Source organism: Dipodomys merriami, unplaced genomic scaffold, assembly GCF_024711535.1.
Source record: "Dipodomys merriami isolate MVZ:Mamm:240054 unplaced genomic scaffold, mDipMer1.0.p SCAF_28, whole genome shotgun sequence".
Classification (NCBI taxonomy): Eukaryota; Metazoa; Chordata; class Mammalia; order Rodentia; family Heteromyidae; genus Dipodomys; species Dipodomys merriami.
Window position 1 is genome coordinate 13,028,348 of NW_027204270.1, and position 13,738 is coordinate 13,042,085.

General features: G+C 45.7%; 1 protein-coding gene across 2 annotated transcripts in view; it reads right to left on the minus strand.

Moving 5' to 3' along the window:
* Positions 1–1,734: 1,734 nt before the first annotated feature.
* The window catches only part of Maco1 (macoilin 1), a 75,763-nt gene continuing 63,759 nt past the window's right edge, over positions 1,735–13,738 (minus strand). For both annotated transcript variants that reach the window (XM_070037604.1, XM_070037605.1), the window contains exons 8-11: positions 12,501–12,683; positions 8,264–8,384; positions 5,458–5,632; positions 1,735–2,223 (exon numbers count right to left, since the gene is read on the minus strand). In XM_070037604.1, the coding sequence (XP_069893705.1) occupies positions 2,021–2,223; positions 5,458–5,632; positions 8,264–8,384; positions 12,501–12,683 (682 nt within the window). In that variant the 3' untranslated portion in view covers positions 1,735–2,020. The remainder of the gene's footprint in view (positions 2,224–5,457; positions 5,633–8,263; positions 8,385–12,500; positions 12,684–13,738) is intronic.

Below are 13,738 nucleotides of genomic sequence, written 5' to 3' on the forward strand. Positions count from 1 at the left end.
TTGCTCTCAAGAGTTTCTCACCAACTCGCCCTTACACCTTGCTTTCTTACGAAAAGAAGTTATGCCAGCAACAAGGCAGCCTTGGCTCCAATCTGAGCATGAGAGCGAACTAGGATGGATGTGTCTGAAGTGACGTTAGGAGACAAACTGACTGGAGAGCCTGGTGGCTTCCGCCCACACCTGCGTTTGCTCCCTGCCCAGCGCCCCTCCTTGTAGCTGGGGCAGAGCCCCGCTCAGGACAATCTACCTCGGTGTGCCCTCCAGGAAAGTTTAAAAAAGGCAGAAAACTAGTTTTATCAGTAAGAAAATGTTTATTTTTTTTTGAACCCCACAGGGGGGAAAAATAAAAGAATGCAGCCAAGACCAAGTATTGAACGAAAATAGTGTCCCAAAGGCAGCAACATGGGGGAAACCTCAACACAAAGTCAGTAACAATTTTCCATGTTCTTGCACAAAGATGGAAAAATCTATGACAATTCTGAGTAACACTTTCATGGTGACAGTTACACAAGATGATTCAAAAATGCAAATGGCAGCCACATGCACACCTGGCTAAAGCTAGGAGTTGTTTTCTTAATCCCAACACAAGATCTGTGATTAAAAGGATGGATCTCTTTAATACTTCTATTTTACTGACTTGCTTGTCCTACTTAATTTGCTTTAAATGAGACATACATGCCAATTAACAGGAAATTGTTTTAGAACTATGTCCTTCCAGAACCCATGGTAAGGATGCAAAACCAATTTATTTGGTTTCTTAATTTTTCCTAGTTTCCAAATACAGGTTTGCTCTGCCCCTCTCTCCCATCCCTCCCCCCCAGCCCACCCTGATTCTGAAACACTTCCAAAAGTTGCCTGCGCAAACACCTTCCTACCAATGTATAATACACAGTTAAAAACCAGTATCGCTGTGCGGTGTCTTGAATTTAAAATATTAAAAAAAAAACAACCACAAAACCCCAAAAATCCCTCCTTGGCACAGAGCTGAGGAATGGTCAACCTTCTTTTAACTCATCAAACACAAGATGATGAAATGTGAAGAAAACCCAGTTAAATGAAACGAGGGGAAACCCCTGGAAACCCTCAACCACAGCTTTTATTAGCCATCATTACAAGTCCCTCATACACAAGTGTCACCCAGCTGCCGTCACCCCAGAAGCACGGCCATGATAAGCACAGAACCCCATGATGCTTTCTAGAGAAGAGACGGAAGAGGTGGCATGCTGGTAATAAACGCCCCGTTACCCACCAGCTGTACGGCAGGATCCGCAGTGAGCTTGGTACAGATAGAGACAGATGACAGAAATGAGGGAAATAGTTTTAAGTGACCATGTTTCCTCTTGAAACGTCTTTTCCCAAGGCACCGCGAAGCTGCAGCGCACCGTTTTCTAGGACTAACCACGCCCCGAGGGGACAGATGCTTCAGACACGGTCTGCGTGCTCGGTCAGCTACTCTATCCCTTCGCTCGCCTCAGCTTTCCTGACGCTTCTTGACTTGGTTTGGTCTGTGGAGGGGCCATTTTTGTTTTCTTTATGGCAGCTATGAAACCAAAGCTGCGTTAACGTATTAACTCTTTTTACCCTAAAAATGAAGTGTTCGTTAAAACCCACGGGAATTCAATATGCAGTTTGATTGCTTATTTAAGAACAAAGAGTTCAAAAACAAAAACTCTTGCTTTTTTTTTTCTTCAAGAGGAAACCATGTAAGAATACATAAAAGGCAAAATTGGCTACTTGAAATCCAAGAATGGTTTTAATGTGTTGGCCAAAAACAAAAACAAAAAACAAAAAAAACCCTGCAAAGTTCTGTGAGGTCTTCTAGAAATTTACAGGACAACTGACGGGCAGTTCTAATCAGATTTGGATGTTATAATCCCCCCTTTTTAAAAATGACAACATATACAGTCCCACAAAATACAATATAAACTTTTTTTTTTTTTTTTTTTTAAATCTTGACTGCCAGAGACGCTGCTTTCAAGGCCTTCTGGTCACCAAATGCTTGGGCACACACAGCTGGCCTTCATTTCTTCAAGGGCTGGTAGACAGAGGCATTGGGATCGAGTCCGGAGGGGCTGGTCTCCACAAATTTGGAAGAGTAGTGGGGAGAGACGGGGCTCAGGGGGCTGGTGGCGGCACTGTATGATATGCTGGGCATGACAGCCATGACTTCGGCTATTTTCTGTTTTAGGTCCTTGATTTCCTGGTCTTTCTGGAGGATTTGTCCTGCAAAATTAAAGACCCACCATTAATGAGGAGGAGGCCCACCCAAGGGGACTCGGCGGGAGTAACTCCACGCTCAGGGTTTACAGGAGCAGGCAAAGCAATCTGTTCCCATTAAGAGCCTAACAGCGAATGTTTTGGGCACTGTGGGCCATATGTTCTTGGTGGCATAGTTTCCAACCTTGGAAAAATGGAAAACCATTTTTAGTTCGTAGCAGTATATCAATAGTCAGCCAGCAAGATCACCAGTTAGCCAGTTTACCAAGAGGCAAAAAGTGATTCTGTTCTGTTTTGACTCAAGAAGTCTGTTTCCAGGCTGGACTCACACCTGTGACTCACACCTGTAGTCCTAGCTAGTCAGGAGGCTGCGATCTGAGGATCATGGTTCAAAGCCAGCTCAGGCAGGAAAGTCCATGAGAATCTTAACTACTACCACAGAGCTGGAAATGGAGCTCTGGCTCAAGTGGTAGAGTGCTACTCTTGAATAGCTGCCAGGCCTTGAGTTCAAGCTCCAGGGCCAGCAAAAAGAAAAGAAAGAAGTCCATCTCCACAAGCCCGTCTGAAGGTGACCGCTCCCTCGAAGCAGCCATGCTCGGTGCTGGTGTGGGAACACCTGGGGAGAGGAGGGACTGTGTCTAAGTGGCAATCCCAGAAACACAGGGGCTCCGACACCATCACAGGTGCCAGCAGGCCCTTGTTTTCTTTCTCAAGTGACGCAGCTTGCCTGCCCCTGCTGGGCACAGTGCCCTCTGCCCACAGCACAGCACCGCTGGCTCACGCCGCCTTCTCCACACGCGCTCCGCTCCCTCCCTGTGCTGCGCAGGTCCCTTTCCGCAGAAGTGCCTTGCCCCAGGCTTGCTCTGCCAGCGAGCTGCTGAGGGCCGCTTCTTCTTCCTCACCAGGGCTTTCCCTGGGCCTCCCATCTAACTCAGCTCCCCACTCCTGGATTCGCCACTTACCCCACGCTTTTCTTTCTGCTGCATGTTCTTTGTAAGAACAGAAGGCCTGACACGCACGGCTCCCCAGGTGCTTACACTCTAGGTGTGTGCATGCACTAACTCATTTCTTCCTCCTGCCAATGCTATCAACTGGGAATTGTCACCATCCAATTTAAACTGAGGCAACTTGCTCAAGGTAAGCTGGTGACGCGGTCGTGAGGCAGGCAGCCTCCCTGCCTCAGGCAGCACCCTCTGTTCCTGCAATGATCCTGTGACCCACGCCAGTTATCTCTGCTGGACCAGGAGCTCTGTGGGGGTGGAGACTGGGTCTCCTTCCACTGCGCTCCTCCTCATGCCCTGCCCAGGGGAAAGCTGAGGCTCACGAGATACAAACGCTGCTGAAATGCCTTTAGTTACTAGGAGACAGGGCAAGATTTAGTCCAGGACTTCTCTCTGTTCAATGTTCTAAAACCTCCCTAGTTTTTGAGAGAAAGAACACTTAGAAAGAGGGTACAAGCCGGGTGCCAGCAGCTCATACCTGGAATCCTAGCTACCCAGGAGGCTGAAATCTGAGGCTGAGATCTTGCAGTTCAAAGCTAGCCGGGGCAGGGAAGCCCCATGAGACTCTTATCTCCAATTAGCCACCAGAAAACTGGAAGTGGCACTGTGGCTCAAGTGGTAGAGCATAGCCTTGAGCAAAAGAGCTCACGGACAGTGCCCAGGCCTTGAGTTCAAGTCCCTCAATTGACAAAAAAGAAAGGGAGGGGGGAAGAAGGGAGGGAGAGCAGGTGAGATCTCGGATAATCCTGTAGAAGATGAGAGCCTATTTGGAGGGCGAGAATGCTCAGTGGCGCATCTCAAAAGAAGGCAGCAGAGATGAAAGTCATTTTGCAACTAGGATGGATCAAATGATATAGGAAGGGAGGTGAAAAACAACCAGGGTTTGCTTTGAATTACTGAGTTTGGGTTTTATTGGATTATTCTGGGCAGGCCAGCGGAGGGAGGCAGTGGGGAAGTAGGGAAGGGACAGCTCCCTTACTTCAGTTCCCCTAAACTCCAAGTAACATCAAACTTCTTTCCTTGAACAAAAGAAGTTTCAGTGAATCGAATACCGAGTGGCATCCTTTCCTCATTCAGACTTAAGTTTGATTTCTTTCATCAGTAACCTTCAAGTACCCCCAAGAGCCTTGCGGACTGTAGATGTAAGCGGTAGAGTGAGCGTCAGCTACGAGCCCTCTCACTCCTCAGAGTTCTGGGCGGGCACTGGAGCACAACCCGTGCTGGGAAGCCGAGCTGCACTGGGCTCCTGAGGCCAAGCACTGCTCCATTCCAGGGGAACACTGCCCATGTGCAAGCCCAGGACACAAGTGGGCGCCAGGCCAGGCAGGACTCCCAGGAGCCCACCTTCAAATGCCTCCTGGTGGTGCGCCCTTTTTGTGCATCCGCCTGCTACTCATCCTTCTGCTCAGCCACTCGTGTGGTGTCAGTGACTTCTATAGCCCACCACCCCAGGCCTTTGCACTTGCTGCTCCCTTTCCGGGAAGCGCTTTCCTCCAGCTACTCACTGGGTCACTCATGGCTGCACTGTGGAACAACAGCCTTGTGTATGGCTCTCACACATGCCCTCCTCACCAGTGATTTCCTTTCCTCTTGGTCCTTATCATCATGTGGCATACTCCCTACTGTTCTCTGCCTGACCCTGCCAGGATTGTATTTCTGAACTCTCAGAGTGCCTGGTAGTAGATCTTAATAATTATCTTCCAAGTGAATGGCTTGCTCTCCAGACTCTCCTCCCAGCCAGCAGCTAGAAAGGCACTGGGCTCCATGTCCCCCCCCAGCCTGGCCAGGCTGTCTTTTATCGGGGTAGTCACTGCTCCCTGACCTCTTATCCCCAGGCTGCATCTGCACTGGGCTGACCCCTTCTCATCATGGAGGCTGCAGCTTAGACGTCAGCTCCCTGGGATGTGGTCCCCTCCAACTCCTCAGGTTGTCCCACAGGCCCATATATGCTGTGATGCCAGCACCTTTTCAGAACTTCACGCCTTGGTATTTCATCAATAACACCAGGAACTCCTTGAATATAGAAATGCATACTCATCTCTGTATGCCCTGCATATGACATGCTCTCATCGCAAAATGAATTAACGTGAAGATTCCTACAATTCAGTGTTGGCCACTCACTAAACCACTTGAAGCTAGCCCTGAAATGCTCTTAGATTCCGTGCTCAGGGGAGACCTGCTCTCCACAGCTCTGGGCCGCCTCCGCCCTGCAACCCCATCGGGCCCAGCATTCTCCTACCCTGTGCAATCTCCAGCTGCCGTTTTGCATCGCCCAGAGCGGAGAACAGGTCCAGCTTGATTCTCGTCTCTGCACTTAGGCTGTTCTCCAGGTGCTGTGTTTTGTCTTGCATGGCGGAGAGGGCTGACATTAGCACCTCAGTGTCCTTCTCATTTTCCTTATACTTCCGAAGCTCCTGTCAAGATCAAAACAGAAATGCAACCAAGGCAGTTCTGGCAGTAATGCCTATGAATTAACCTGAAATCAAAATCACTATTAACTCTATTTTGTGTGTTTGTTGGGGGGGTGGGGGGGGGAGGTGGTCATGGGGCTTGAATACCTGAGTGCTGTCCCTGAGCTCTTTTGCTCAAGGCTAGTAGTGCTCTACCGCTTTGAGCCACAGCACCATTTCCTAATTACTAATAACTATTTTTTTTTTTTGGTTGGTTGTGGGGCCTGAACAGTGCCATGTCAAGCCTTTTCTGCTTATGTGGTGCTGAGGAATTGAACCCAGGGCCTCATGCATGCAAGGCAAGCACTCTACCATGTGAGCCACAGCACCACTTCCAGTTTTCTGGTGGTTTATTGGGGGTAAGAGTTTCATGTACTTTTCCTGCCTGGGTTGACTTTGAACCATGATCCTCAGATCTCAGCCTCCTGAGTAGCTAGGATTATAGGCATGATCCACCAGCACTGGCTTAATCACTATTCTTGGCCTGGCCACTGAAACAGAATCTCATACTTTAAGACTTTACACATTATTCTGGAGAGCAAGGGTCAACTCCATCTCCATGGTGATATGCACACAGGAAACCATTCAAGAGTAATGAGTTCACCAACGTGTGGGGCACATTAGCATAGTCATATGCTAATGACAATGGTCTCTGCCTCCATACCCATCACTTTCTTGCTAGTTTAATTCAAGACCACAGAGAACTTTTTCTTTGATGGCCACTTGTAAAGTGGCTTGTAAACCCAGAATACTTATGGGCTAGAATTAATTGTAGCTCAAATCATATAGCACCGGCGGGGAGCAAGTCAGCCAAGCAAGTTATGACCCCCAAGTTTAAGCTCTGGTGAAACAGTAACTTAGAATATTTTTTTCTTATGCATTCCACTCTCTTTTCTTATTTTACTATTTTCGTTTTAGCAGTACTAGGGTTTGAACTCAGTATCTCATGCTCATTTGGCTTGCTTGCTCAGTTGGTGCTCTACCACTTGAGCTATTCCTCCAGTCTGGAATTTTGGTGGTTAATCAGAGATGGAGTCTCTTACACTTCAGTTCCTTGGATCTTACATTGTGATCTTCTGTATCTCAGCCTCCTAAGTAGCTGGGATTACAGCATGAGCTACCAGCACCAGGCTTAAACTTTCTTTTTGGTGGTGCTGGGTTTTGCACTTGCTAGGCAAGATCTCTACCGCTGAGCCATGGCCCCAGCTTCTGCATTCAACTTTTTTTTTTTTTGTCGGCTGTGGGGCTTGAACTCTGGGCCTGGGCGCTGTCCCTCAGCTCTTCAGCTCAAGGTGAGCGCTCTACCACTTGAGCTACAGCGCCACTTCCGGTTTTCTGGTGGTTTATTGGAGATCGGAGTCTCACGGTCTCTCCTGCCCGGGCTGGCTTTGAACCGCCATCCTCAGATCTCAGCCTCCTGAGTAGCTAGGATTACAGACGTGAGCCACCAGCGCCCGGCCTGCATTCAACTTTTAATCTGGATTTTCTTTTTGCACGTTATGAGTTCTGAATCCTGTTTTCCCCCACTATCCCAAAATTGCAAAGCCCTTTATCAATTCATCTTTTAATATATTTTTTATTGTAAAGATTCTGTACAGAGGGGTTACAGTTACATGAGTTAATGAGTATATTTCCTATCCAGCATTGTCACCTCCTCCTTTGTTTTTCCCTACCATCCCTTCCCTCCCCACCTCCCCAACCTGCCCCCCCCATCTTTTCTATCTTTGATGCTACCTTTCCTGTACATGGCAGCTTTGCTCAGTTACTCTACTCTGCTGACTTGCCAATAATTTCTTAGCAGTCCCACAAAATTAAAATGACTGTATCACTGTAATACATGGCATTAAAATGTCACTTTGAAGAAGTAATGCCAATAACTTGGTTAAGGTACATCTGGCCCCAGGTTGTGGCTATGTCCACAATTCTTTCACCTTTCATCACAGCCCTTTCCCCCTTTTCCTTGTTATGCATAGCTCAGAGCTATAATCTGCAAGACTCAAAATTAAAGAGAGATGTGTGGCTTCCAAAGGACACTAATCTGGCCATGCATCGGTGGCTCACGCCTGTAATCCTAGCTACTCAGGAGGCTGAGATCTGAGGATCTCGGTTCAAGGCTAGCCTGGGCAAGATGAGACTCTTATCTCCACTAAACCACTCAGAAAACCGGAAGTGGCACTGTGGCTCAAGTGATAAAGCGCTAGCTTTGAGCTGAAGAGCTCAGGGACAACGCCTAGGCCCAGAGTTCAAGCCCCATGACCAACAAAAAAACAAAAACAAAAAACCCCAAACCAAAAAAAAACTAAGGACACTAATCTGAACTGTAGCTTGAAACATTTAAATGAATCTCTATAAGCCAAGTCCTACTATAAAACATGCCAAGAGGCTGTCAACATTTCTGACTTATATTAGGATCTGACCATTTTAAGTAGGACTGAATGAGCTGGACATGGTTAGAGTGTTTAGTCATTTTGTTGCACACAAATTTTCAGATGCAATGAGATTTGGTTTGTATCACAAGTACCACAGTGAAGCACAGAGCACAATCTAGGCTAAGAGAGGAATTTAGCAGGAGCAAAGTCTTTTGTTTCCCATTACCTGAACTTTCAGTTCTAGGTCTCTAATCTGGTCTTCTTTCACCTTCATGTCCATTGTGAGCTTCTTGCCTTCTGCTTCTAGTTCTCGGATCCGGTTCCGCAAGGTTTCAGTGCATTCTCCCCTGTAGAAAAGAGAAGGAAATGAGGGATTTAGGAAACTATAGTTTACATTTCTCCCTCTGTGTTCATGGGAATTGGTCCAAGATCCTACTGTATGCCAAAATCCAAATCTACACAGGCTCAAGTTTCCCTCCCCACCCCCCCATCAGTCGTGGATCATGAATTCAGGGCCTGGGTGCTGTCCCATAGCTCTTTACTCAAAGATAATGCTTTACCACTTTGGGCCACAGCTCAACTTCTAGTTTTTGAGTGGTTAATCTGAGATAAGAGTTTCCTAGGTACTTTTCTGCCTAGGCTGTCTTTGACTGTGATCCTCAGATCTTGGCTTCCTGAGTAGCTAGGATTGTAGGTATGAGCCACCAGCGCCTGGCTCAAGTTCATTCATATAACAGCATAGTCTATGTGGAGAAAGAGGAACTCTATTACACTGCTGGTGGGAATGTACACTTATACAACCACTTTGGAAAGCAGTCTGGAGGGTCCTCAGAAAGCTAAATAATGACCTCCCTTATGACCCAGTCATACCACTTCCAGGCATCTATACTGAACAACAGGAACCAGTATACAAGGACACATGCACCTCCATGTTTATTGCAGCACTGTTCACAATAGCCAGGATATGGAAACAACCCAGATGTCCCACCACAGATGAATGGATCCAAAAACTGTGGTATCTGTACACAGTGGAATATTATGCAGCCATTAGAAATGACAAAATAATGGCATTTGCAGGGAAATGGATGGAGCTAGAAGAAATTATGTTGAGCGAGGTAAGCCAAGAGCAAAGAGACAAACGGCACATGGTCTCCCTGATAAGTGGATGTTAAATACAAAATGTAAGGTGATACGACAAAATTAACAAAGCTTAAGAAACAAAGGACTTCCACTCATCTGGTCGAATCACTACTAAATAACCCCATGCTGCTGATCACATATATGATATATATGTGCACATTGGAGGGAAACCAGGAGGACGACACAGAACTAGAGGGAATCAGGGAAAAACATACAACAGCAGGCCCATCAGCTGCACTGGAAATTGATCAAAATGAACTAAGCAATTCAATGGCAGCGATGGGAGGGAAAAAACGAGTAGGAAAGAGGGAACAGCTGACACTGCAAAACAAAAGAAATGTATATAGCACCCAATGTGAAGAAATAACTGTACTGCAAAGCCCATAGAACTCATAAATGTTATAGACTACGATAGACAATTTTTTTTTGGGGGGGGGGGGTCTGGTCGTGGGGACTGAACTCTGGGCCTAGGCGCTGTCCCTCAGCTCTTCAGCTCAAGGCTAGTGCTCTACCACTTGAGCCATAGCGCCACTTCCAGCTTTTTTTCTTTTTGCTTATGTGGTGCTGAGGAATCGAACCCAGGGCCTTAGGCATGTAAGGCAAGTGCTCTACCACTGAGCCACCTTCCCAGCCCCCATGATAGACAATTTGCCTCATGAAAGTTAGAATGTGTATGTGACTTTAACTAAGCATCACTATCCCACAAGACTGTGAAATTTGGGAAATTATGTAATCACTTAATCACAATAAAGAACTTGGGGGAAAAAAAACCATAGCATAGTCTAGCAGGACACTAATGGCTCACGCCTATAATCCTAGCTACTCAGGAGTCTGAGATCTGAGGATCACAATTCAAACCCAGCCCAGGCAGGAAATTCCATAAGACTCCCTTCTCCAATAAACTATTCAGAAAAAAGGGCTGAGAAGGTGGCTCAGTGGTAGAGTGCTTGCTCACATGCATGAGACCCTCGGTTCAATTCCTCAGCACCACATAAACAGAATAAGCCAAAAGTGGCACTGTGGCTCACGTGGTAGAGGGTTGGCCTTGAGCTGAAGAGCTGAGGGACGGCGACAGGCTGAGTTCAGGCCCTATGACCCACCAAAAAAAAAAAAGTTCACAAACTATTCAGAAAGTCAGAAATGGTGCTGTGGCTCAAGTGGTAGAGCTCAAGCCTCAAAGCGGCTCAGGGACAGCAGGCCCTGAAGCAAGCTCTAGGACTGTCAAAAAAAAAAAAAAAAAAAAAAAGAAAGAAAAGAAAGAAAAAAAAAGAGTAAAAAAACAGCCTAGTTTTGGTATATGACCTATGGACATCTTCCTGTACAATACCATCCCCACCTCTAATGCCCAGCACAGTGTCAATGACATGTAGATAGCTGTTCTAGCATACTGTGTAGGTAAAATGACAAGAGCAAAAAGTCTCTCATGTTCAATACTGACAATTCACTTTTTCAAACATATGCTATCTATAGCTGAATCTGTATGTGGAACCCTAAGATATAAATGGCTGCCTGTACTTACACTGCAGGACTGATATATTTTGTTCTTCTTTTTGGCCAGTCCTAAGGCTTGAACTCTGGGCCTGGGTGCTGTCCCTCAGCTATTTTGCTCAAGGCTAGTGCTCTACCACTCAAGCCACAGCTCTATTTCTGGTTTTCTGGTGGTTAATTGAAGATAGAGTCTCACATATCTTCCTCCTGGGCTGTTTCTGAACCATGATCCTCAGATCTTAGAATCCTGAGTATCGAAGATTATTGTACAGGTGAAAACCACCAGTACCTGGTAAAGGTCTGATGTTTTCTGTTTTTTTCTGGTCATGGGGCTTGAACTCTGGGCCTGAGCTCTGTCCCTCAGCTCAAGGCTAGCGTTCTATCACTTGAGCTACAGCGCCACTTCCGGTTTTCTGGTGGTTTATTGGAGATAAGAGTTTCATGGACTTTCCTGCCTGGGCTGGCTTTGAACTGCGATCTTCAGATCTCATCCTCCTGAGTAGCTAGGATTACAAGGGTAAACCACCAGTGCCTGGTTGGTGTATTTTTTTATACTCCAGGGTTTGTCAGGTTTTAACTTTGGACTCAATATATTCATTCCATTTCTGACCATTTCAACAATGATCTAAAATGATACCCATTAATTGAATGTCTATATGAGCCAGACTCTAGGCTAGGTACTTTACTCTACCTAACAACTTAAAGTATATTACCTTATTTTCCAGATAAGAAAACTAAAGTGACATAGATATAACATTAGTTTAACCTTAGCTTGTAGTTTATCAAGGTCTTCTAGCTTTCTTTTTTGTTTTTTTGGTCCAGTCGTGGGGCCTGAACTCTGGGCCTGGACGCTATTCCTCAGCTCTTCAAGCTCAAGGCTAGCACTCTATCACTTGAGCCACAGCACCACTTCTGGATTTTTTTTTTTTCCTGTTTATGTGATGCTGAAGAATTGAACCCAGGGCCTCATGCATGCAGGGCAAGCACTCTACCACTGAGCCACCTTCCCAGCCCCTCTAATACAATCTTCTATCAGCCATGGTGACTTGACTTCATGCATACAGAGCAGATTAAGGTAGAAGTGAATGCACTGTCTCCAGTAGGGAGTCAATCAACTTTATTAAAAAAAAAAAAAATCTCTTGCCAGGTGCTGGTGGCTGAGGATCATACTTCAAAGCCAGCTTGGTCAGAAATGTCCATGAAACTTTTTTTTTTTTTGGTTGGTTGTGGGGCTTGAACTCTGGGCCTGGGCGCTGTCCCTGAGCTCTTCAGCTCAAGGCTAGCACTCTACCACTTAAGCCACAGTGCAACTCCCGGTTTTCTGGTGGTTTATTGGAGATAAGAGTCTCACGGACTTTCCTGCCAGGGTTGGTTTTGAACTATGATCTTCAGATCTCAGCCTCCTGTGTAGCTAGGATTACAGGCATAAGCCACTGGGCACCTGGCCCAGGAAACTCTTATCTTCAGTTAATAACCCAAAATCTGGAACTAAAACTGTGGTTCAAGTGGTAGAACACTAGACATGAGCAAAAAAAAGCTCAGGAATAGAAATTAGGCCCTGAGTTCAAGCCTCAGGATCAACACAAAACAAAAAACAAAACAACAACAAAAACAGTACTAAAAGCAATCCAGTAGGGCTGGGCATACAGCTCAGTGACTGAGTACTTGCTTAGCATGCACAAGGCCCTGGATCTGATCTTCAATTCTACACAAAACACACAAACAAAATCCATCCCAGTATGTTTGCTGTCTGTCCAATCCTACCCAAAGCATCAGATCTGCATGTTGGTTCTGAAAAGCAGCCTTGTTTTAAATACTAGGTCGCATGGACATACCTAGATGCAGCCGCAAATGCAACAGCCCGGGCAGCAGTGGCTTCTTCTAACTTCTTCCTTTTTTTCTCCTCCATTAACTGCTTTTCTACAAAACTTCGGGCTTCCTGTTCAGCTTTTAGCTTTTTTTCCAACTGGCTGATATTCTGCTTATCTTTTTGCTTCATTTGCACAGCATTATGTAACCTATAGGGAAACAGTTATCACTAATGTTTTACTGTTTGAAAAACCCACTATAAACCCTTTTGTTTTTCCCCTACCATTTCAGGTCAAGTAAACAGGAAGTTTGAACAGCAAATCATAAATATCAACTCCCAGACGAAACATATTTAACAATTCCTGAACATCAATAAGCAAGGTGTCTTTTTTTTATTATTATTTTTTTATTGTGAAAATACCGTACAGAGATTATAATTACATGAGCAAGGTAATGAGTACATTTCTTATCAAGCATTGTGGCCTCCACCTTTGTTTCCCCTTACCATCCCTGCCCCCCCATCTCTACCACCCCCTCCCCCTCCAGCAAGGTGTCTTAAATGGCTCAGCATCAGCCTGCTCTGTTCCCTCAAGGTAAGGGATCCATTGTAGGTAGTTTAGCACACAGGCTTTGGGAGGTTTCTAATAGAGGGGAATCATTGTGGATCTAACTATAGTGCTGCAAAGCTCTTAGAAAGAACTTTAGTGGCATCAAAGACCACAGATGGGACTAGCCCATTGAAATTGCACTACTGTGGGAGAAAGAGGTCTTTCTACTACTAAAAATAGTCATTTTGTAGGCTCTCTGGCTGAGCCACTTACTCAGTGTTCCCAAATCCATCGCTCAGAAAAGCCCACAGTTTCAACCTATTAATGCGAGGTGGGCTTAGCATGAGAATGTTCCCTAGGGATCAATGCTAGCACCATCACAAACAAATGTTGGTCAGAAACACTACCGAGTTTTTTTGTTTTTAAAAACCTATAATATTCTAGCTTTGGGACTCTTCTTTTAAAAGGAAAGCCCAGAGCCTATAATGTAACTGCATTGCTTGGGGGGGCGGGGGAGGGGGGGAAGACAAGTTTTACATTGAGTCAACAAGGAATTCCAGAATGAATTAATGGAAAGCTTACAAGAATTCTCCTGGAAATATTGACTTTTTGCTGGCCTCTTCAAATAAAATCGAAATCGAAATCGAAGTTCAATGTCACTTTCTAGTTCTGAGAATCAAAGTAAATGTAGTCTGATCCTCTGGAAATTTTCACTC